The sequence below is a fragment of the Muntiacus reevesi genome, chromosome 5 (genome assembly GCF_963930625.1).
Source record: "Muntiacus reevesi chromosome 5, mMunRee1.1, whole genome shotgun sequence".
NCBI classification, from domain to species: Eukaryota; Metazoa; Chordata; class Mammalia; order Artiodactyla; family Cervidae; genus Muntiacus; species Muntiacus reevesi.
Genome location: NC_089253.1, coordinates 41,349,666 through 41,372,370, shown reverse-complemented (window position 1 = coordinate 41,372,370; position 22,705 = coordinate 41,349,666). Strand labels below are relative to the sequence as shown.

Below are 22,705 nucleotides of genomic sequence, written 5' to 3'. Positions count from 1 at the left end.
TGACAGAATATTTCATGTTTGTCGATGTGAAGCACGTGTTCCATCGGAGTGCCCCCAAGCTCTCCTAATGCCATATTCCTCAGGGTTTGCAGTCAAACTTGCGGTCAGCACCTTGCCTGCCTCCACGGGTCTGCCCCACCACATCCCCACCGCTGCTGTCTTCTGGGCTTACCACATAAGAATGCACATGAGATTAACAGAAACATGACCCTGGATGATGCGGTCCTGATGTGGGGACACTGACAAAAGGAATATTCATTTATTGATATGTGGGGAAGTCATTCTGGCTTATACATGAGTTAACTTGAATTTGATGCTAATTAGAACAGCCTATTTGTGGCCTATCAAACATACACAGTAGATCTGCTGTAATTATTGACCAGAAGTAAAGAATGTCCATGAAAAGGAACTTCCCTGACAGTCTAGTGGTTAAGACTGTGGGCTTCCACTGCATGGGGCGCGGTTTCGATCCCTGGTCAGGGAACTAAGATCCCACATGCTGGGCAGCCGGAAAAAAAACAAAAAAAGATGACTATCTTAAAAATAAAGTTGAAATGCTTCTTCAATGATAAGACACCCTTCCCAGGCACCAAGGCCATATTGGCTTGCTATGTTTGTGCTGATTTGTTTTTCTGAAACTTTGGAGGACTAAATCACTGATTTGCTTGATGTTCTTTGCTCTTGTTCAGTTGTTAAGTCTTGTCTGACTCTTTGCGACCTCATGAAGTGTAGCAGAGCAGTCCAGCAGAGCAGAAGCCAGGTTTCTCTGTCACTCACTATCTCCCGGAGTTTGGTCAAACTCATGTCCATTCAGTCAGTGATGCCATCCAACCATTTTATCCTCTGTCACCCCCTTCTCCTCTTGCCCTCAATCTTCCCCAGCATTAGGGTCTTTTCCAGTGAGTCAGCTGTTTGCATCAGATGGCCAAAGTATTGGAGTTTCAGCCTCAGCATCTGTCCTTTCAATGAATATCCAGGGTTGATTTCCTCTAGGATTGACTGGTTTGATCTTCCTGTTGTCCAAGAGACTCTCAGGAGTCTTCTCCAACACCACAGTTCAAAAGCATCAATTCTTCAGCACTCAGCCTTCTTTATGGTCCAACTCTCACATCCATACCTGACTACTGAAAAAAACCAAACCAAAGACTAGATGAATCTTTTTCTGATCAGACATAAAACTGTGCTGAAAACCATGCTTCTCCAGAGCTGTTCCTCAGGGTTATCTGAGGCTGTCTTCTGGGGTATATTCCTCAGTTTGGCTCAAATAAAACTCTTTTCAATTCTTATTATAGATTGTTGTTGATTATTTTTGTCGACAACACCAACACCTGGAAACCCCCTTGATGACCTCCCAAGCCTCCCAAATGACGTGAGACAAGAGACCCTCAAAATGCTTGTGCCTGGCCAGATCACCTTGCTGGCCGGGGCAGCTGAGACTGGAACTCAGTTTGAAGTGAAGTGAAGTGAAGTCGCTCAGTCGTGTCTGACTCTTTGCAACCCCATGGACTGTAGCTCACCAGGCTCCTCCATCCATGGGATTCTCCATCCAAGAATACTGGAGTGGGTTCCCATTTCCTTCTCTAGGGGATCTTCCCACCCAGGGATTGAACCCAGGTCTCCTGCATAGCGGGCAGACGCTTTAACCTCTGAGCCACCAGGGAAGCCCCTGGAGCTCAGTTTAGAAGATGCCAAACCCTGAGCTTCTTTCACTCCATGCACATGTCTCCGCTTGTGGGGCAGAGAGAGATGACAGAGTAGGAAAAAAATCAAAGTACCAGACACAGAGAAAACACGACCAACGAGCAATCATCTGATTTATAAAGAGAGACAACACTAATCTCTAAGTCTAAGTATAGTTCACCTCATGCGAAGAGTTGACTCATTGGAAAAGACCCTGATGCTGGGAGGGATTGGGGGCAGAAGGAGAAGGGGACAACAGAGGATGAGATGGCTGGATGGCATCACTGACTTGATGGACATGGGTTTGAGTAAACTCTGGGAGTTGGTGAAGGACGGGGAAGCCTGGCGTGCTGCAGTCCATGGGGTCACAAAGAGTGGGACAGGTCTTACGGACTGAACAACAGCATAGCTGATTCACAAAAGTGTGTTAGTAGCTGGTGTATGGCCAAGTGGCAACACTTTTTTCAAGTGGCAACACAGTTTTAAATGATACAAAATAGCATTTTCAAAACAGAGCGTGTGCCTTTTGAACCTGCCTGCCAGTGCAGGAGAACTAAGAGCTGGTTGGATCCCTGGGTTGGGAAGATCCCCTGGAGGAGGAAATGGCAACCCACTCCAATATTCTTGCCTGGAAAACCCCATGGACAAAGAAGCCTGGCAGGCTACAGTCCGTGGGGTCACAAAGAGTCTAAAGTGTATTCCATGTACCCCAAATCTAAAGTGACTTAGCACGGCACAGCTCATAACAGAGCAAGAGGGTGACTGGAGTGACCGTTCGTTTAGTGAACTGGCAGCCGGGGAAGTCGGTCTAAAGAAGCAGAGAGGAAGACAGCGATTCCGGTCCCTGGCCCGTTGGCCTGGGTTGTTGTCTACAGAGAAGTGGGTATCATAGCCTGGTCACCCCAGGCAGAGAGACACACCACCCTTTATACACCAAGTCCCCAGCTCTCCCCTGGGAAACAGGCTCTGGGAGGAGGAGGCGAGGGAGGCTGTTTCTGACACATGCTGAGGAGTCCGTGGTAAACAACCCTTGGAGAAGGCGGCTTCCGGCCCCGGTGAGTCACTCCTTTCGGCTGGGCCTGGCTCCTGGTGGCCAGGCCCCACCTACCCCAGCTGGGGTGAGCAGCCTGCTCTGCAAGGCTGGGGGATGAGCAGGAGTTGGGCCGGGGTGGGGGGTGGCTCCTTAGACCCTTGTCCACTGAGGCAGCTCCGGAGGGACCCCCCCAGCACCCGAGCCCAGCTGCTGGGCCTGGTCACACCGCGAGGCCCTCGCTGGCTGTCAGGGGGCTCAGGCCACGGTGGGCCATCCTCTCTGCCCCGTGAGATCTCACACTCTGCACATCTCCAGAGCTGGTTGGCTTCCCATCCTGGTCCCCTGAGTCTTGGCACCCGGCCCTCACCCGGGGTTAAACATTAGTAGTTGATTATCAGTCCAGGGTCCGGGGAGGGTGGAATTACACTTTCACCAGCGTCTCCTCTGCTGGAGCCACCTGTGCCACCCCTGCCAGACATGCCCGCGGAGGAGTTTGTGGCTGGCTGGATCTCCGGTGAGACGCTTTTCTTCCCTCTGTCATATCGATGCCAATTGCAGGTCACTCTTCCTGGGGAAGGTGGGTGACCTGAGAGGAGCTGAATTCAAAGTCCCGGTGGCCTGGGAGTGCCCAGAACCAGCCGTCCCTGGGCCTTCTGGGAGTTGCCCGAGGGGGTGAGGAGAGGAAGGTGCAGTAGGCGGGGGATACTGCCGAGCCCCAGGCTGCCCCCCAACCTGGACACCTGTCAGGAGTGGGGCCACGGTGAGTACTCTCCCAGACTCACCTGCACTGCCAGCTCCATTCCCCAGGGCTCAGAAGGACAGTTCACCTTTGACATCACCCGCTGTCCTGCATTCTGCTTTGGACCTCTGTCCTACCTGGCAATGGGCTGTGAGCCCTGAGGCCAGCTGCACTGTCGCCCTGGCCCAGCATCTGAGTGACATTCCTCTTTGGGAGAAAGAGACATCAGAACTCGCCTTCCGGGGTTGTGACCTCCCCAAAGCTCCAGGACCAGCTTCTGCTAAGTAGGGCAGGACCAGGAGGTGGGGAGATGCTGGGGGGCTGGGCCCCCCTGGTGCCAGCAGGCATCCTCTCAAGGCCCCTGCACTGCCAGGGCAGAGGGCTGGGAGGGAGGGGCTGGACCAAGGCCCTGCCCTCGACAGCAGCTGTGAGCCGAAGGGAGGCCAGAGCCCTGGAGTCCCCAAGTTAGACGAGTCAGCAGACTGCTTGGGTGTCAAGTCCAGACGGGTGAAGACCCTGTGTGTCTGGGGTTGGCTCCTCCCCTCTGCGTGTGTGTCCTCCAGGCAGGGCCAGGCTCGCTCTCTCTGCTCCCCACACCTTCCCTGCCCAGTGCCTGGCACGGAGGAAGGTGCCAGGGGGCAACTGGCATTTCTTTGGAGTCTGGCATGTGGGCCCTGTCCCCCTTCCTCTGGCCTGAATCCCGCTCCCCTCTGGCACACCCTGGCTTCCTCAGTCCAGCCCGAGGGGCCTCACTCCTAGCACCTTATCGTCCCCACAGGAGCTCTGGGCTTGGTCCTGGGACACCCCTTTGATACTGTGAAGGTGAGTCTAGGGGAGGCGCGAAGATAGGAGAGATGTCGGCTGAAGCAGACATCAGGGAGAGAGCAGGGCCTGGCTCGTGGAGGTTCTCCCTGCCTCTCCCTCCCTGCTGGGGTCCCGTTCAAACGGCCCGAGGGCCAGGCCGGCTGGATGCCCGGCCTGCCCGCCTGCTCTGTCCTCCCTGTCCAGGTGCGGCTGCAGACCCAGACCACATACCGGGGCATCGTGGACTGTATGGTCAAGACTTACCGCCATGAGTCGGTGGGTGGCCTGCGTTGGGGGATTAGGGGGAAGGAGGCCTCTGGGGGGTCAGGGCCAGCTTCCTTCTCCCCCAGCAGGGCTTTGCTCCCTGGAAGAGAGGAACAAGACCCAAGTCTGGGGCCACCAGGAGTGGGCTGAGCAGTAGCTTCACGCCCCCCAAAGTGGAGCTGAGGCTATCCCCAGCCTTCGCTGGCCTCCACCTGCCTGTGGCCAGACTCAGGAGTGGTTTCCAGCCAGAGGAGGCTGTGCCAGGCCTGGAGGGGGCCAAGGGGAGGCTCCCAGAGCCCCCAGCCAGCTCACACCGTGTCTCTGCAGCTCCTGGGCTTCTTCAAGGGGATGAGTTTCCCCATTGCCAGCATATCTGTGGTCAACTCCATCCTGTTTGGGGTCTACAGCAACGCCCTGCTGGCGCTGACAGCCACCTCCCACCAGGAACGGCGGGCCCAGCCGCCCAGCTACACACATGTCTTCATAGCCGGCTGCACCGGGGGGTTCCTGCAGGTGAGGGGGTGCACGGGCACACACACATACACACACACACTTGCATAGTGATGATCAGTTCACTCCTTTCCCTCCAACCCGCCTCTGGTGACCCACAGCCGCAGATCCCCAGCCTTCTCAAGGGGAACATGAGGAGTGGTGGGGAAAGGCCTGCTCCTGGGACCTGGCCTGGCTGAGCAGCGGCCTTCTAGGCTGCAGGTCTGGAGGGGAGAGTCATGGAGAACAGAAGGGGCAAAGGGGAGAGAAAGCTGGGGTGAGGGGGGGGACAGTGCCAAGAAAACAGTAGTTGGTGCCCACCTCGGGGGGTCTGTTGCCATCTCTGACCCTCACCCGTGGCCCATTCACAGATCTCGCTGGGAGAGGTCCAGGGTGTTAATTATTAAGTGACTAACCATTTGGTTCTGGTCTTTGTTCTCAGTGCTCGAGTACTGGGTTTTGAGGGGTGGGGTGGAGGGAACCCCAGCTAAGGGTGGGGCTGGGTGCAGAGGCTGGAGGCCGTGACCCGGCTGCACCCCACTCCCCAGCTAGTACCCCAGGTCACCCTCTACTTGACACCTGCCCTGATGCTCTGTCCACTTCAGGGCAGAGAGCAAGGACAAAGAACAGAGTCAGGGGTTCATTGAGTGAATTAATAATTCATGAGACCCAAAAGGTCCTGGCTTTGCTTCTGCCCCTAGTGCGGGGTTCATGCCTGAGTATTTCCCAAACTCTGAGACCTGCACCCTGAAAAACAGGAAAGAGAGTGAGCCCCCAGGTCAAGTGGCCTGATTTAGGTTCTGCTGGGCCCAGCTCCTCCATCCGCCTCCGCTCTGGTTCCTCAGAAAGTAGAACAGATGGCAGAACTGGGGACGGTCAGGTCACTGATGGGGACAGGGTCCAGGGACCATGTGAAGCTCCATTTACTACTAAGCCCAAGGCTCTGATTTCCACCTTAGAGCAGAAAATGTATATTTTGCATGGTGATGGGGAGGAAGACTGGTTAGCATAAAGCAAGGAATGACCACCTCTTATGTACAAAAGTTGCGTTTGACTCGGCTAAGGCTGGTACAGTATCTGATATCCCTTCGGCCACTGTGGGCACAGGGTGGGGATGGCAGGGACCCGAGCCCACCCCTCCCTGCCACACTGCCTTTGGCCCAGCCATGTCTTCACCCCCAGGTGAAGCCCTCAGCTCAGTATGGCCCTTGGGCTCTGCTGGGAGAGTGACATCACAGCACCTTCTCATAGGAAGGGACCCCAGCCCACTGGCCTTCCCGCGGGGGAGGAAGTAAGCCAGCTGCCACCCTCTAAAGGTCACCACCATAGCCAACCTGCAGCCTCCGCCGGCTGCCATCAGCCATCTCCAGGGCTGAGGACTTTGTGTGCCTTCCACGAAAGAAAAACAAAAAACACCCAAGTCCAGAAATGATGTGCTAACTTCGGCTGGGACCTCAGTCCTCACCTGAACTTGCCCTGGTTGCATCCCTGATTCACACCTTGGCCCCTCCCTTCCCTCCAGCACCAATGTTACCCCAGATCTGTCTCATCCGCCTCAGCCATCGTGTTCGAGGACCCTCAGATCCCACCCTGTCACCCACCTTCTTGGGACGCTAGAGTCTGGGGCTTTGTGAGGCGCATTTCCCCACCCAGGGGCCTCTGAGAGGCGTCTGGCAGGGGTGAGGCCGGAGGAGTCTTTGAAGTTGAGTCCTGAACACTATCGAGGTGACCTCTTTATCCGTGGGGAGGGGTCCATCCCCTGCTGTTTTGTGGGCACAGACGGAATTCTCTTTTTGTTTTTTTGGGGGGCCCCAGCCATGGCAATGAAACCACCAAGTCCTAAGCACTGGCCCGCTAGGGAATTCTTTAGCACCATGGGTGTGTCAGCAAGTTTGGCCAAGGGGAGGGACAGGGCTCCTTGCTGTCACGGGTCTGAAGGTAAGGGAGGGGGCTATAGCCCATTCCCCACTGAGTGTGAGAGAGGCTGAGAGTGGTCACGGGAGCCCGCGAGGTCCTGCAGAAAGATGCTGCCTGTCTGCTCGCTGCCTTCCTCCCGTTAAGATAACTTGGAGAGATTGTTCCTGTCCAAAGGTCCACCCAGGCCCTTCGTGCTTGCTTCCCTACAGGCCTACTGCTTGGCTCCTTTTGATCTCATCAAAGTCCGGCTACAAAACCAGACAGAGCCCAGGGCGAAGCCGGGGAGCCCCCCACCCCGGTACCGGGGTCCCGTTCACTGTGCCGCCTCCATCTTCCAGGCTGAGGGGCCCCGGGGGCTGTTCCGGGGAGCCTGGGCCCTGACCCTGAGGGACACCCCCACCCTGGGAATCTATTTCGTCACCTATGAATGGCTGTGTCGCCAATTTACACCGGATGGCCAGAACCCCAGTAAGTGAAGTGGTGTCAGAGGGTGGGGGACAGAGAGGAGGGAGGAAAGGGGGGTGGCCTGGAGGATGGGGAGGGAGACTGTGGATGGGGGGATGTTTCATTCCTCGCTGAATACCTCCCCATTCCTGTCCCCCAGGCTCTGGCACAGTGCTGGTGGCAGGGGGCTTTGCCGGCATCATCTCCTGGGTCGCCGCCACCCCGTTAGACGTGATCAAGTCTCGGATGCAGATGGCGGGGCTGAAGCAGAGAGCCTACGGGGGGCTGCTGGACTGCATAGTGAGCAGTGCCCGGCAGGAAGGACTGGGGGTCTTCTTCCGGGGGCTCACCATCAACAGTGCCCGCGCCTTTCCAGTCAACGCCATCACCTTCCTTAGCTACGAGTACCTCCTCCTCTCCTGGGGGTGAGCCAGGCCGGGTGACTCTGGCAGCTCCCTGGTGGGACCACTGCCCACCTACCCAGACTGGAGGCCAAGCTGAGAGCACCAGCTTGTGGGTCTGATGCAGAGGGTGACTTTATGAAGTCACCTCCAGTGCTCAGATCAGACGGGGCTGGGGAGATGGCATGGGACCAGGAAGCCTGGGGTCCCTAGCGCGCCCCTCCCCTCCCCGCAAAGTCCAAGGCTGGCCCGGGCTTCTCAGCAGCACATGCCCTGATTCCTTTGCTTCCTGAATATGAGAAGTTAACTCAGAGCCAGCGGTGCTGGTGACATTCTGCTCCCCCCACATCCTGTGACTTCGCCCCTTTAAGAGCTGCTTGGTGCTAACCACCCTCCCTGGATTCAAGTGAGGAGATCCTCATTCACTCCCTACCTCACTTCCCTTCAAACCTCTCTGTGCAGGACTTGAGGGTAGCCTTTATGCCTCCTCTAGTCCAGAATCCTTCAGTGACTCCGTCACCTTCAGGAAAAGGCCCCCATCCCATCCCCTGCCCCCCAACTTTCCTCTCCCTCCCTTCTCAGCAGCCCAGTCCTGCTTGAGGTCCCTGAACAAGCCGTACTCTCTCATGGCCTCCCACCTAGAAGGTTCCTTTCCTCTCAGCCAGCAGTGGGCAGTGCTTGTAGGCTGACTCCCCCATCCCAGGACTGAGCCAGCTCCAACCTGGGCCACGTGCTGTCTCCTGAAGTTCTTTCTCGGCTCGCCTCCCCCTGCCCGGAACTGAGCCTGAGGTTTCCAGACTTTTCTGCTCATCCCCATGCCTCGATCACAGCCTTGGCCTATACTTAATCATGGTTGCGGGTTTGCTTCTCGGCTTCCCAATTAGACTGGGTGCTCTTTGAGGTCAAGGGTCATATTTCTGGTTGTTTCCCAGCACGGAGCCCCATGCTTGAAGGAACCTGATAAATGCTTGTGAAATGAAGTGCACGCCCAACCTCCACCTGCCACTCCAACCACCACATCCCTGCCCCCCGCCCCCCACACCCTCTTACTGCTTCCACTGAGAGAGACCCTCACCCGGCCCCTCTTGGGGTCTCCAGCGGAGCAGTGTCTGCCTCTCCCACTCCCATCGAGGGCACTTGTTTTCTTCACCATCTCTATTGGCAAGGGGGAATTAAAAACTAGCTGGAAGGGTTCCCTTAATTGGCAAATAAAGTGAGCAGACATCCTAATCTAGTCTGAGATCAACCAGGGCCCTCCCCCCTCCCCTACCCCGCCGCATGGTGACCTGAACGCCTGGGATTCCTCCCGTTTACTGGGGTCCCGTATAAAGGCAATCACAGTGTTATCACCACGGTTTACACAGGAGGTGGCCTTGGCTCAGATACAGCATGTCACCCGTTCCAGGTCGCACGGCTGCTGCTTTACACAGCTCACCTGCACGAATCTGGGCCTCTGCCTCCAGAGCCTGGTTGCTCTGCTACCCTGCTCTGCCTGGGGCTTGTGACAGTCTCCCACGAGACACCTAAGCTCAGATTCACCCAGACTCGACCTACGACATCAGCCTCCCCATGCGCACTTCGGATCTCTTGTTTACGGGATCATGTGTCATAGGTGGCAGATGGTACCCTAAACATTCTTCCCTTCTTCCCTCCTCACCACATGGCCACTGGGCACGTGGCCACTGAGTGAGGCTCTGTTTCCCTCAGTGGGGACTGCTGCTTGGCTTCTTGCTAGCGACATGTGAGCAGAAGAAATGTGTGCAAATTGCCCATCGCTTGCTTCAGAGGAGTTTCCTCACTGTTGGCTGGAAATAGGGGCCACTGCTGAGGATATAGGAGGCTCCTGGAACCCAGGGACTCAGCAAGCACCGCTGACTGGCTGCCTGGGGTGCTGCATTCTGACATCTCTTTAGCCTTTACCCGAACTAACACAGTGGGTAAGGTCAGGGGTGATCCCAGCGTGGTCCATGGAGCAGCAGCAAGAGGACTTCCTAGAGGGGTTAGAAAGGCAGAGTCCCAGGCCCCACCCTGAGCTGATGGAATCAGAATCTCTGAGGTTGGGGCCTAGGAATCAGCATTGCACAAAACTCTCACTGTGATCTTCTGTGGTTGTTCAGTTGCTCAATCGTGTCTGACTCTCAGTTGTGTCCTATGAATTGCCGCACGCCAGGCTTCCCAGTCCTTCATTATCTCCCGGAGTTTGCTCAAATTCATGTGCATTGAATTGGTGATGCCATTTAACCATCTCATCCTCTGTCGCCCCTTTCCTCCTGCCTTCAACCTTTCCCAGCATCAAGGTCTTTTCCAATGAGTTGGTTCTCCCACTTTTCCAATGAGTTGGTTCTTCACATCAGGTGGCCAGAGTACTGGAGCTTCAGCTTCAGCATCAGTCCTTCCAATGGATATCCAGTTTATTCCCTTTGGGATTGACTGGTTTGATCTCTCAAGAGTCTTCTCCAACAACACAGTTCAAAAGCATCAATTCTTTGACACTCATCCCTTTTCTATTGTCCAGCTCTCACATCCATACATGATTAGTGGAAAAGCCGTAGCTTTGGCTATAGGGACTTTTCCAGACTAAAGTTTAAGAAATGGTGCTCTGGATGCTTCTTCTTCTTCTTCTTCTTTTTTTTTTTTTTTGGATGCTTCTAAGGGAAAAAACGCATGACCTTTTCAAGCTGAGGAAGTTGTCATTCTGCTGACTTGAACTCCAGTTCTGGTGGCCTCCACTGTCACACGGAGTGAGGAAGCCCGTGCTCCTGGTCTGGAAAACAGGGTCTGTCTGAGGCAGCCAGTGCCCTTTCTGTGCCCCAGTTTCCTCTGAGATCCCCTCTAACTGGTCTGTACTCAAGCCCAACTGGCCAGTCTAAGATCTCCAGGATCGCTGCAGTGCCTGGGATTTTAAGCCACTCACTGCAGTGTTGGGGAGCAGTCATCAGAACTTCTCAGGGGAGTCGGTGGCTGCTTCAGAGGGAGCAAACAGTATGCATGTGAAAGAGGAGGTGGTTCTTAGAAACGGGGCAAGGAGGTCAGAGTGGTCCTCTGCAGTTTGTCATTTTTACCACCTCACCAGTTAGCAAGAGAAGAAAATTGAAAAATGCTTTTTGGGGACTTACTTCTTTGGTGGTCCAGTGGTTTAGCTTCAGCACTTCCAAAGCAGGGGGTGCAGGTTTGATCCCTGGTTGGGGAACTAAGACCCCACATGCTGTGTGGTACAGCCAAAAAATAAAAAGTAAAACAGAATCACACAGCTTCAAAAAAAATGAAAATAATAATGATAAAATTTCCAAAATTCTTTTTTGACCTTTTTTTAAACATTTTTTTAATGTAGATCATTTTTAAAAAGTCTTTGTTGCATTTATTACAATATCGCTTCTGTTTATGTTTTGTTTTTTTGGCTGCGCTGTATCTTCCTTGCTGCTAGCAGGCTTTCTCTAGTGGTGGAGAGCGGGGGCTACTCTCCAGTAGAGAGCGGTGCACAGGCTTCTCATTGCAGTGGCTTCCCTTGTTGTGGAGCACAGGCTCAAGGCACTTCAGTAGTTGCGGCACAGAGCTCCTTATCTGTGGCTCACAGACCCTAGGGCATGCAGGCTTCAGTCGCTGTGACAAGTAGACTCAATCATTGTGGCTTGCAGGCTCTAGAGCACAGGCTTAGTTGCTCAGTGACATGAGAAATCTTCCCAGGCCAGGGATCAAACTCAAGTCCTCTGCACTGTCAAGCAGATGCTTCTCCACTGTGCCACCAAGGAAGTCCTGCAACTTTGTTTTAATTAGATCATTTTGCGGGCTATAATTCTACCTGCAAGCTTGTTTTTACACTGCAGGGCACAGAGTTTGTGTTTCCTCTCTGTGTGAAGGGGCGGGAGCTCCCTTCCTCTGTACTCCTGAGTCGCTTCCACTGGCCTGTGGCAAGGGCTTCCAGCTGGCCCGGAGAACAGCGCTGCGGTGAGGTGAGGGTTAAGCAGGGTTAAGCAGGGTTAAGCGTGGTGTGATTAGAAAGAAAACAACTCACTCCTCTTGGAAAGGAGGGTGGAAAGACAAACAAAGATCAGGCAGGAAATGACTGAATATATTTTAAAAAGCCAGATGTTTTTACATCTACAGGGGCTCAGAATAGCCTGTTAAACTCCTTAAGGAATTAACACAAGTTGTTTGAGCATTGCTAGGTTTCCCTTGTGGCTCAGTTGGTCAAGAATCCACCTGCAAGGCAGGAGACTTGGGTTCGATCCCCAGAATACTTCAGTATTCTGGCCTGGAGAATTCCATGGACTGTATAGTCCCTGGGCTCTCAAAGAGTCGGACACGACTGAGCAACTTTCACTTTCACGCATCATTATTTGAGACTTATTCAGAGAGGAGTCCCTGAAAACTAGGAAATAGTAAACAAACCTGCTTTGAGGTTGAACATGGGGGTGGTGTTTGTCATGTTTATTCTTGCAGCATCAATCACAGCAGGAGAAATGGAAGAGATTAATTTCTGGGTATAGAGACTCGAGGGCTACACATGCAGGTAAAGGGGGACAAGGCAGCACCCTGGGATGATTCTGGTTAAATCACTTTTGCCAGACTCCCTGGGCCAAGAGGAGTCACACTTAATTGGCGTCTCTGGCCTGAGCGCTGTCCTGAGCTCCCAGCCCACATGGCCAACTAACTGTCTCTGGTTTTGGATCCGTGAGCATCCCACATGTGCCCAGAGTTTCCGGAGGCCAGAAAAGCAGCTCTCCTTCCCCCCTACTCCCACTTCAAAGGGGTCCCCAACACCTGTGAATCCTGCTTCTAAACTTGGGACTTATTCTCCCTTTTCCAACCTTATTAACACACCTCAAGTCCTGTCTGAAATCAGGACAAATAACTTTTCACATGCGAATCTGATCAGGTCTCTCTACTGCTCTTGCCCCTAGATGGCTTCCCATTGCTCTGAGGAATCAAGGCAGTTCCCTTCCACGGCCTGTAAAGCACTTGGACATTCACCTTCTCTTGGTTCCCTCCCATCGCAGGACATTTGCGTCGTGAACGCTGTTCTCACTGTCTGTGTGCCCCTGGCTCTCAGTTCAGCATCACTTCCCTGTGAAACGGTGCTCAGCCCCTCTTTCTAGGTCAGGGTCCTTTGGTTTAGGCCAGTGATTCAGAATCACTTGGCGGGCTTGTTAAAATACAGATTGTTGGGTCCCCTTCAGAGTTTCCGATTCAGTGAGTTTGGAGAGGGTCTGAGAATTTGCTTTGCACTCTATTCCTGAATGCTGCTGGATTCATCCACGGTTTGAGAACCACTGGCTTGTACTTTCATGTTCTCTCCCCCTTTTCAGTCTGTAATCACAGACTTTCATTTGCGTGACCCTGGTGATTCAGATGGTAAGAAATCCACCTGCAGTGCAGGAGACCCGGGTTCAATTCCTGGTTGGGGAAGATCCCCTGGAGACAGGAATGGCTACCTGCTCTAGTATTCTTGCCTGGAGAATCCCATGGATGGAGAAACTTAGTAATCTATAGTCCATGGGGTTGCAAAGAGTCGGACATGACAGAGTAACTAACACTTTCTGTTTGGTTATAATCGTCTTTTCTCTAAACTACAAGCTCCATGAGGCAGAGACCTTGACTCTTTTGCTCATTAAAATACTAGTGGGCTTATAGAAGCTCAATATATAAGTGTTGAATGAACAAATGAATGAATGAATGAAAACTGGTCTTCCCCACTTCCCCCTGGCAGGCTGGTACTCTAAATTTACACAGAGCCCTCCTACTATAAGGCATTAGATTTTCAACCATTATGACAAAATATGATTGTAAAACCATCGCTAACTTGGCAAGAAGTGAGGGAACTTCCCAAAGACCCCTTCAAAACAAGGAAGTGAGTATGTGCTGGAACTGTGCTGCCCTTGAGGCAAACGGTGCCACTGAGAACTTGAAGATGAAAGAAACCCACAGAACAGACGACTTTGGCCCACAGAGTGAGGAAGCTGAGCCCAACATTCATAAATTAAGTCAAGATCCTAGAAAGGGCTACACCTTCAGTAAAAGAGTAGAACAGAAAAACTCCACCTACCGTAAAGGGAACCCACAAAGAAAACTGCCTTTCCCTGTGGTGGGAAAAAATTAATAAGATGGACTCCCGTAACTGTTCAGTATTGTGTAACAACTCAAATGGGAAAAGAATTTGAAAAAGAATAGATACATGTGTATGTGTAACTGAATCACTTTGCCGTACACCTTAAACTAACACAACATTGTTCATCAACTAGACTCCAATTAAAGAAAAAAGTTAGAAAAAAAAAAAGATCGGCTCCTATGAACCACAGCATCTGCTACCAGAGTGTCCTTCAGTTCTGGGACACCCTCCTCCCAGAAATTAATTTATCATGAATGTAGTGCCCCCTTGTGTCTCACAGGCATAACTACAGGTTTTTCCAAAGGAGAGTCCCCAAATGGGGATTTTCAGGTTTTCCAGAGATTAAGTGCAACCAGTAAAAAAAATTCCAGAACAAAAAAACCATCAGACCCACTAAGAAAAAAGCCACCATGAATTAAGGCATCAGGAGAAACAAAAGCAACAGATTTAGCCCACAAGGATTTCAGGTATTATACTCAGCAAATACAGAATTTAAAATAACCATGCATGAAAGATCTAAATATACAAAAGAATTAAAAGAGAGGAAACAAGAGAGTATAAAAATGACTATAGGGCTTCCTTGGGGGCTCACTGGTAAAGAATCCACCTGCCAATGTAGGAGGCATGAGTTCGATCCCTGGTCCAGGAAGATCCCACATATCTCGGGGCAACTAAGTCCATGTGCCACAACTACTGAGCCCATACTCTGCAACAAGAGACGCCGCTGCAATGAGAAGTCCGTGGACCGCAACTGAAGAGCAGCCCCCACTCACTGCAACTAGAGAAAAGCCTGTGCAGCAACAAAGGCCCAGCACAGGCAAAAATAAATAAATAAAATCATTTTTTTAAAAGTTTAAAAAAATGATTTATTGTTGTTGTTCAGTCATGTCTGATTCTTTGCGGCCCCATGGACTACAGCATGCCAGGTTTCCCTGTCCATCACCAACTCCCGGAGCTTGCTCAGACTCATGTCCATAGAGTCAGTGATGCCATCCAACCATCTCATCCTCTGTCATCCCCTTCTCTTACTGCCTTCAGTCTTTCCCAGCATCAGGGCCTTTTCCAATGAGTTGGCTCTTGGCATGAGATAGCCAAAGTATTGGAGCTTCAGCTTCAGTCCTTCCAATGAATATCCACGACTGATTTCCTTTAGGATTGACAAGTTTGATCTTGCAGTCTAAGGGACTCTCAAGAGCCTTCTCCAACAACACAGTTCAAAAGCATCAATTCTTCAGCATTCAGCCTTCTTTATGGTCCAACTCTCACATCCATACATGACTACTGGAAAAACCATAGCTTTGACTAGACGGATCTTTGCTGGCAAAGTAATGACTCTGCTTTTTAATACACTCTCTAGGTTTGTCAAAGCTTGTCTTCCAAGGAGCAAGTGTCTTTTAATTTCATGGCTGCAATCACCATCTGCAGTGATTTTGGAGCCCAAGAAAATAAAGTCAGTCACTGTTTCCACTGTTTTCCCATTTATTTGCCATGAAGTGATGGAACTGGATGTCATGATCTTAGTTTTTTGAATGTTGAATTTCAAGCCAGCTTTTTCACTCTCCTCTTTCAGCTTCATCAAGAGGCTCTTTAGTTCCTCTTCGCTTTCTGCCATAAATGTGGTGTCATCTGAATATCTGAGGTTGTTGATATCTCTCCCAGCAATCTTGATTCTGGTTTGTGCTTCATCCAGCTTGGCATTTTGCATGATGTATTCTGCATATAAGTTAAATAAGCAGGGGGATAATATATAGCCTTGATGTACTCCTTTCCCAATTTGGAACCAGTCCGTTGCTTCATGTCTAGTTCTAACTGTTGCTTCTTGACCTGCATACAGGTTTCTCAGGAGGCAGGTAAGGTGGCCTGGTATTCCCATCTCTTTAAGAATTTTCCACAGTTTGTTGTGGTCCACACAAAAGCTTTAGTGTAGTCAATGAAGCAGAAGTAGATGCTTTTCTGGAATTCTCTTGCTTTTTCTATGATCCAACGGATGTTGGCAATTTGATCTCTGGTTCCTCTGCCTTTTCTAAATCTAGCCTACACATCTGGAAGTCCTTGGTTCACGTACTGTTGAAACCTAGCTTGGAGAATTTTGAGCATTACTCTCTAGCATGTGAAGTGAGTGCAACTGTGCCATAGTTTGAGCATTCTTTGGCATTGCCTTTCTTTGGGATTGGGATGAAAACTGACCTTTTCCAGTCCTGTGGAGTTTCCAGTCCTGTGGAGTCCCTGCTGAGTTTTCCAAATTTGCTGGCATATTGAGTGCAGCACTTTCACAGCATCATCTTTCAGGATTTGAACTAGCTCAGCTGGAATTCCATCACCTCCACCAGTTTTGTCCGCAATGATGTCTCCTAAGGCCCACTTGACTTCACACTCCAGGATGTCTGACTCTCGATGAGAGATCTCACCATCGTGGTTATCTGGGTCATGAAGATCTTTTTTGTATAGTTCTTCTGTGCATTCTTGCCACCTCTTCTTAATATCTTCTGCTTCTGTTAGGTTCACACCATTTCTGTCCTTTATTGTGCCCATCTTTGCATGAAATAGTCCCCTGGTATCTCTAATTTTCTTGAAGAGATCTCTAGCCTTTCCCATTCTATTGTTTTTCTCTATTTCTTTGCATTGAAAAAAATGATTATATATGTTAAAAAAACCCAAAAGAATTGTCACCACTGAAGAGAACTGGAAGGTAGATGGGGAGAAATTTCTCACGATGCAGATATAAGAAGACAGGGAACCGATCTTCCTGCTTGGGGGATCTCTGCATCCCACGTTCATTATCTCAAGACTGATGCTGATGATGAATATAACAACAACAATAATTTCTATTGTGTGCATGCGTGCTCAGTCATTTCCAACTATTTTCTGGCCCCATGGACTGTAGCTCACCAGGCTCCTGTGTCCATGGGATTTCCCAGGCAAGAATACTAGAGTGGGTTGCCATTTCCTTTTTCAGGGAATCTTCCCAACCAGGGATCGAACCCGTGTCTCCTGCACTGGCAGGATTGTTTACTACTGAGCCACCTGGGAAGCCCTCTCTAGAACATCATTATTTTATTTTCATCTTGCACTGATTGCTGTCCAAAATGACCATGTGTATTTCTTTACTTGTCTCTTCTCTATCTCCTCTACCAGGAAAGAAGGGCTTAGCGAGGAAGATCCTCTTTTTTTCTCTCTGTCTTGTTCAGCACTAGCTTCAGGTCCTGGAACAGGACTCACTTCACAAGCAAAGCATTCAGTAAATGTCAGTGAATGCTGCTTAAATGAGCAGATGGAGCCACCCAGGAAGAGGTAAGTATGATACCTGGTAACAATACAAGAAAGGAAGACGTAATGGATGGGTTAAAAAAAAAGAAAGAAAGAAAAGGCTCTGGGATGAAGTCAATGAGAAAACCCTGTGCTGTATCCTGCTCCTCCAACAGGAGTAGGACCCCTGGGAACACAGCTCATCCATCCCCTCTGTTACTCTGGTCAGGTCTTTACAGATCCTGTAAGTTTTGGCTTCAACATTTAAAGAGTTATGTCAGAACTGGAATAACTTCAGAAAAAGGACAACTTAAATGAGTACAGGCAGGGGGACTTCCCTGGTGGCCCAGTGGCTACGACTCTCACTCTCAGGGCAGGGGCCCCAGGTTCCATCCCTGGTCAGGGAACTAGGTCCCACATGCTGCAACTAAGAGTTTGCACGCCTCAGCTCAAGATCCCAAGTGCCGCAACCAAGACCCAGAGCAGGGAAATAAATAAATATAAGGAAAAAGGAATGAATGCAGGTAGGAAAGCAGAATCTGTGGGGAAAGACAGATGACTTGAGATCTTATGCTGTGAATGGAAAGCTGGCAAGAAGCTTCAGAACAGTTTACGAGTGGACCGTGACATACCTCTGTCTCACCGTTGAGCAGCCAGGTGTGGAGGTGGTCAGTGAGGACGATGAGCCAAACTGAAAGGACAGTCGGCCTTTATTCGCTGAGGTGTCCCTGTGAGGGGCAGAAAGAGGCACCAACTACCCAGGTGCCCATTTTCACCAGTCTGGAGAGGAGGATCAGATGGCAGGCTGCTGAAGGGGCTCCTTCCTCTTTATGGGCTCTGGGGGTCGGAGTGGGGGAGGGAGGGAGAGAAGGGCTAGGAGTGAAAAATGCTGCATCAAGGTGGAAGAGTCTCAGCCCACAACCCCAGTAAGGATCCCAGTAAGACCCAGTAAGGGTCTTGGCTGAGGCCCTCATGGGGAGGAGCCTGGGCTGGAGATGCACAGCTGGCCTGCGTCCTTGCCAGCGATGCCCCCAGAAAACTGCACTGTGCTGGCTTGTGATTCCCGAAGTCGACCTGAAAGACCACATGTACGATTTCTGCCAGGAGCTGACTCTTCACCAGCCCGAGTCTGTCTGCATCCAAAGTCCCTATCCTTTCCAGGTAAACCATTCTCTTCCTGCCCTGCTCCCTGGATCTGGCTCGGTCTGCCCCATCTCTCACGGGGACCAGTGAGAGTTTCTCTTCCTCTAGGTCTCACCTCTCTGACCCAACTCCACACCTCAGTTTTCTAGAACCTTACAAATAATCTGTCCGCACCATGACTGAAACTCTTTGGGGGTGCCCCATCGCTAGGCTCGGTGGGCTCCAGGCCTCTCCTGCTCCCTGTGCGCTCTGGGAAAAGTTGCCTCCGTGCCCGCTGCCCTTTGGCCAGGACTGTCCTGTCTTGTCCTTGCCTCTCCTGTCTGTCCTTCCCTCCTCCGGAGGCTTCCTAGGCTCACAGTCCTGACATGCCTTTAGGATGACCATTAATCGCACTCCACAGCCACTGTCTGCAAGGTCCTGCCCAGCAGGGACACGATCTTTGCAATCTTGCCCTCAAGAAGCCTTGCTAAAGAGATGTGAAATAATCAGACAAATGAAAAAAAAAAAAAAAAGAATGAATGAATGACTTCCAAGTTCTGGCTCCTTCTATTTCCTTAGAATGTTCCTAGCTGCCCCTTTTCCTTTTTCAGACACCACCCCAATAGAGGTGAATTCCCAAAAGAGGGAAATGATCAGAGAAGCAGAATGTCCTGAGAATCTGTCTGTCTGTTAGCCCATGAGCAATCCTCATGCCCAGGGTTCCTTCTTGCTGGAGTTCTGGGAGAGGAGGTTCACTCCTGGTCATTCTCAGACAACTCTAGACAGCTGCATGGCAGCAATCCTTGGCAATCAGTTTAAAAAATCTGAGTCTTGGGACTTCCTTGGTGACCCAGTGGTTAAGACTTCGTCTTCCAGTGTAGGGCATGAGGGTTCATCCTGGTTGGGGAGCTAAGATCCCGCATACTTTGAGGTCAAAAACCAAAACATAAAACAGAAACAATATTGTAACAAACTTAATAAAGACTTTAAAAGTGGCCTGCATAAAACAAAAACAAAAAACCTGAGTTGAAAGTTTCTATACCCTCCTCCCATGAAAATAATGGGCTTCCCAGGGGGCACAGTGGTAAAGAATCTGCCTGCCAATGCAGGAGACGCAAGAGATGCTGGTTCGATCCCTGGGTCAGTAAGATCCCCTTGGGGAGAAAATGGCAACCTACTTCAGGATTCTTGCCTGGAAAATTCCATGGACAAAGGAGCCTGGTGAGTCCATGGTGTTGCAAAAAGTCAGACATGACTGAGCACACATACACACATGAAAATAACACCTTGGCCTCTTTTCTGATTAAAAGCTTTATTTCCAGAAGCAGAACTGTTTTGAACACGGAGTTCAAGGAGTCTGTCTGTCTGTAAAGCCCTATTCCACCTTCTTAAGTCCCAGCCTCCACAGAGGTTCAGAAACTATGCAGCTGAGCTTCACTACCCAATGCCCCGTCTTTAGATTCTCTTCTCAGGGCTTGGACAACTTTTGCTCAGAGCCTAGACTTGGTCTCCCAACTTGTCTCCCTTCAACACCTTTCACAAAAGCTCCATTTCCACGGGAAAGAGACCAGCCCCCAACCTGCCTTCTGAGAGAGGGCGTTTCCATGGGAAACAGGAGAGGAGGGGGCTTCGGCAGGAAGGGCCCTTCACAGGCAGCAGAGTCGCTCCACCCCCTCCTCACAGGCATAGAAATTTTCAAATAGCTCCGGGGTGGTGCCACTGCACTCCAACCACCTCCTCAAGGTGCCCAGAGCCCGGAGGGCATCGGCCTTGGTGGGCAGGGGCTCGAAGCCGTCCTCTCCGCCCCCTGCCTCGTCTGCAGGGCCCACCTCCTCTTTGCAGGCTCCAGACACAGGCTCCTCACTCTCCAGATCCACAAAGCGGGAAAATTCCTCGAGGCTCAGCCCACTGGGGACCTGAGGAACCTCTGAGGCTTGGTCCTGGGCCCGTGGTGTTTTGCCGGGAGCCAGCCCTTCCTGAATGAAGCTGCTCACAATGAGCTGGAGAGGCACCTTGGCCCAGGCCGCTGCTGCCATGTGCAGAGCATCCAGCACTGTGATGCCCATCCCGACCTCAGCCAGTGACGTACCAGCCCTATCGCTCTGGGCGGCAGCCAGCTTGCTCAACAGACGGCACCGGTAATGAGCCTTAAACGCCCGGACCACGGAGCTGGGCAGGGGCGGCGTGGGGCTCGCAGCAGACAGAGGCAAGACCCTCACGTGGCAGAGCCCAGGCAGGCCTGCCACCTTCTCCACCACTCGGGCAGCCATCAGCAAGGCTACCTGCCGGCCCTGCCGCCCCATGTCCCGATCGAACTGTGACAACCACTCCGACCAGGGGATGGCCAGGTCAGGGTGGTAGGAGGCAGGCAGGGCCTCACTGCTGACCCCGAAGAAGCACCGTGGGGCAGCCTGGGGCCCACTGACCAACAGCCGCCGTTTCTCTGTGCCCCTGCTGTTGGCACACAACAGCACCTGCACCCGATCACATGTGCCCGCTCTGCCGGGCACCGCCCGATACAGCAAGGGCACTTCAACACAGCCAAAAATGTCCTCTGGGGAGAAATCCTTAAGAGAAAGAGGCAGCTGGGCCTGGGGAGTGGGAGCTGGGGGAGGCGGCTCAGGGGGGAGCGGAGGCGCCAATATGTGGCGGGCCCCGAAGCCCACGTTGTTTCGGCGTTTCCAGCGGACCAGCCAGCCGATGCTGGGCACAAAGTCCTGGCCCAGGATGTCGGCCAGCTCCTTGGCTTTGTGGAGCAGCATGGGCCCCGTCACGTCCCAGGCCTTGGCCCGGGCAATGTGGTACCAGCAGAGGAGAGCCTCGTCGATGCCGCTGTACTTGGACTCCCGCTTGCGCTTGCGCTCCCGGTTGGCCGTGCCGCTGCACCAGTCGGCCAGCAGCTTCTCTTTATTCTTGCAGATGCGGGAGATCTGAGGCTGGGAGACCTGGAAACGCCGGGCCACCTCCGACTGGGACATCTTGGACTCATCCAGGAGTTCCAGCACCTGGATCTTCTCGGCCAGGGACAGGGCGTGAAGCTTCTTCTTGCCACACAGCTCCATGGCCTCTCGGCAGCACCTGGGCGGGGAGGAAAGGGTGAACGGGGGACCAACGGTAGAGGCTACGCAGGTTAGGAGAAGCGCGCAGCAAGGAAAAGAGAGTATATGGGGCAGGGAGACAGGTTGGTGTGGAGGGGCGGGGGGCAGTCCAGGGAAGGCTGGACCAGCTGGGAGAGGGCGAGGATACCCTGGGTAGGAGGTGAGAGGGCTGGGCTGAAAGGAAGGGAAAAGGCCAGGCTGGGTGGGCAGTGGGCCGGGCACTAATGGGAGGTATGACAGAACAGAGCCTGGAGGGGGTGGCCCCCTGGTCAGAGGGAGAAAGGGGTCCGCTGGAGGAGGATGAATAGAGCCGAGGGGACAGCTGCAGACATAACAAAGGAGCGTGGACGGGGGAGGACAGGGGGCTGGGGCCGAGGGGGCCAGGTGTAGGGGATAATCAGAGCGGCGGGAGGAACTCCCAGGACGGGCAGGGGGCGGAAGGCCTAGGCTGAATTTAGATGAAGATGCTGGGGGCAGGGTGGTGGAGTGAATGAACAGAGTTGGGGTGACAGGTGCACAGACGACAAAGAGGGACGGACTAGGGGCTGAAGAAGCAAGTCTAATTTGGGGCTGGGTCCTGAGCAGGGAAGGCTGGGCCGGGGCCTGGCCTGGAGAGGGCGGATGGAGCACAAGGCCGAAAGGCAGGTGCACAGGCGACAAAGGGCAGGGGGGTTAGGAGGCCGCGGGCAGCCAGAGCGGAGGGTTGCCCTCAGCGGGGAGGCTTGTGGCCTGGGAGGGCGGGGGGACGAGCGTCCGGGACCCAGGCAGGCCAGGAGTCGGGTTCCGCAACTCGGCCGGCCTTTCCCTCTGGTGACCCGGAGTCCATTGGCGGGGCGAACCCAGTCATCCGCCTGCCCGGCCTCCCCGCCTCCCGGCCTCCAGCCCTTCCGCTCCGAACCCACCTCAGACGCTCGTCCCGCGGCTGCCGCCCCGGTCTCAGCCCTGGCTGGGGCCGGACTCCCGAGCCCCTCTCCCGGCGGGTACCGGAGAGCAGGAGAGGGACGCGCCGAGCGGACAGAAGGGCTGTGCGGGCGGCGGGCGCGCGCACCCGTTGCGCGCAGCCAGCGCGGCGGTCTCTCCGGGCTGGGAAGACCGCGGTTCGCCGCTCAGCTCCCACCCGCCGCAGCCCCGCCCCGAACCAATTGGATTGGCCTTCGGTGGAGTGTGTCCCGCCCCCGGCTAAGATTCATTGGATATTGCCAAAGTGGCGGGTCGTCAGGTCCCCGGGGGGACGGAGCTTTCTGCAAGGGATGGCGAGGCGGAGACTGGTCGCGGCGGGAGTCCTGGACGCGCCGCCAGCCTCAGGGGGCCCGGCCCTCGGAGCCTGACAGGACTCGGCAGCGTGGACGCCGTACGTCTTCC

General features: G+C 53.0%; 2 protein-coding genes across 4 annotated transcripts; one reads left to right on the top strand and one right to left on the bottom strand.

The window, feature by feature from the left end:
* The first annotated feature begins 3,171 nt into the window (after nt 1-3,171).
* On the top strand, nt 3,172-8,981 carry SLC25A45 (solute carrier family 25 member 45). Of its 3 annotated transcripts, none has more exons than XM_065936606.1 (6): nt 3,172-3,227; nt 4,231-4,274; nt 4,461-4,532; nt 4,848-5,033; nt 7,136-7,394; nt 7,531-8,981. In XM_065936606.1, exons 1-6 carry the CDS (start codon nt 3,191-3,193, stop codon nt 7,797-7,799), a joined length of 867 nt encoding a protein of 288 aa, XP_065792678.1. In that variant the 5' UTR covers nt 3,172-3,190; the 3' UTR covers nt 7,800-8,981. The 3 variants fall into 3 exon arrangements, with proteins under 3 accessions (XP_065792678.1, XP_065792679.1, XP_065792677.1); XM_065936607.1 differs by having other exon boundaries at nt 4,413-4,532; nt 7,265-7,394; XM_065936605.1 differs by having other exon boundaries at nt 4,413-4,532.
* A 10,624-nt stretch (nt 8,982-19,605) lies between these two features.
* Nucleotides 19,606-22,407, bottom strand: TIGD3 (tigger transposable element derived 3). The gene is made up of 2 exons (XM_065936644.1): nt 22,246-22,407; nt 19,606-21,323 (listed from the first exon to the last, which is right to left on the bottom strand). The coding sequence occupies exon 2, from the start codon at nt 21,305-21,307 to the stop codon at nt 19,892-19,894; it is 1,416 nt and encodes a 471-aa protein (XP_065792716.1). The 5' UTR covers nt 21,308-21,323; nt 22,246-22,407; the 3' UTR covers nt 19,606-19,891.
* Nucleotides 22,408-22,705: the final 298 nt, after the last annotated feature.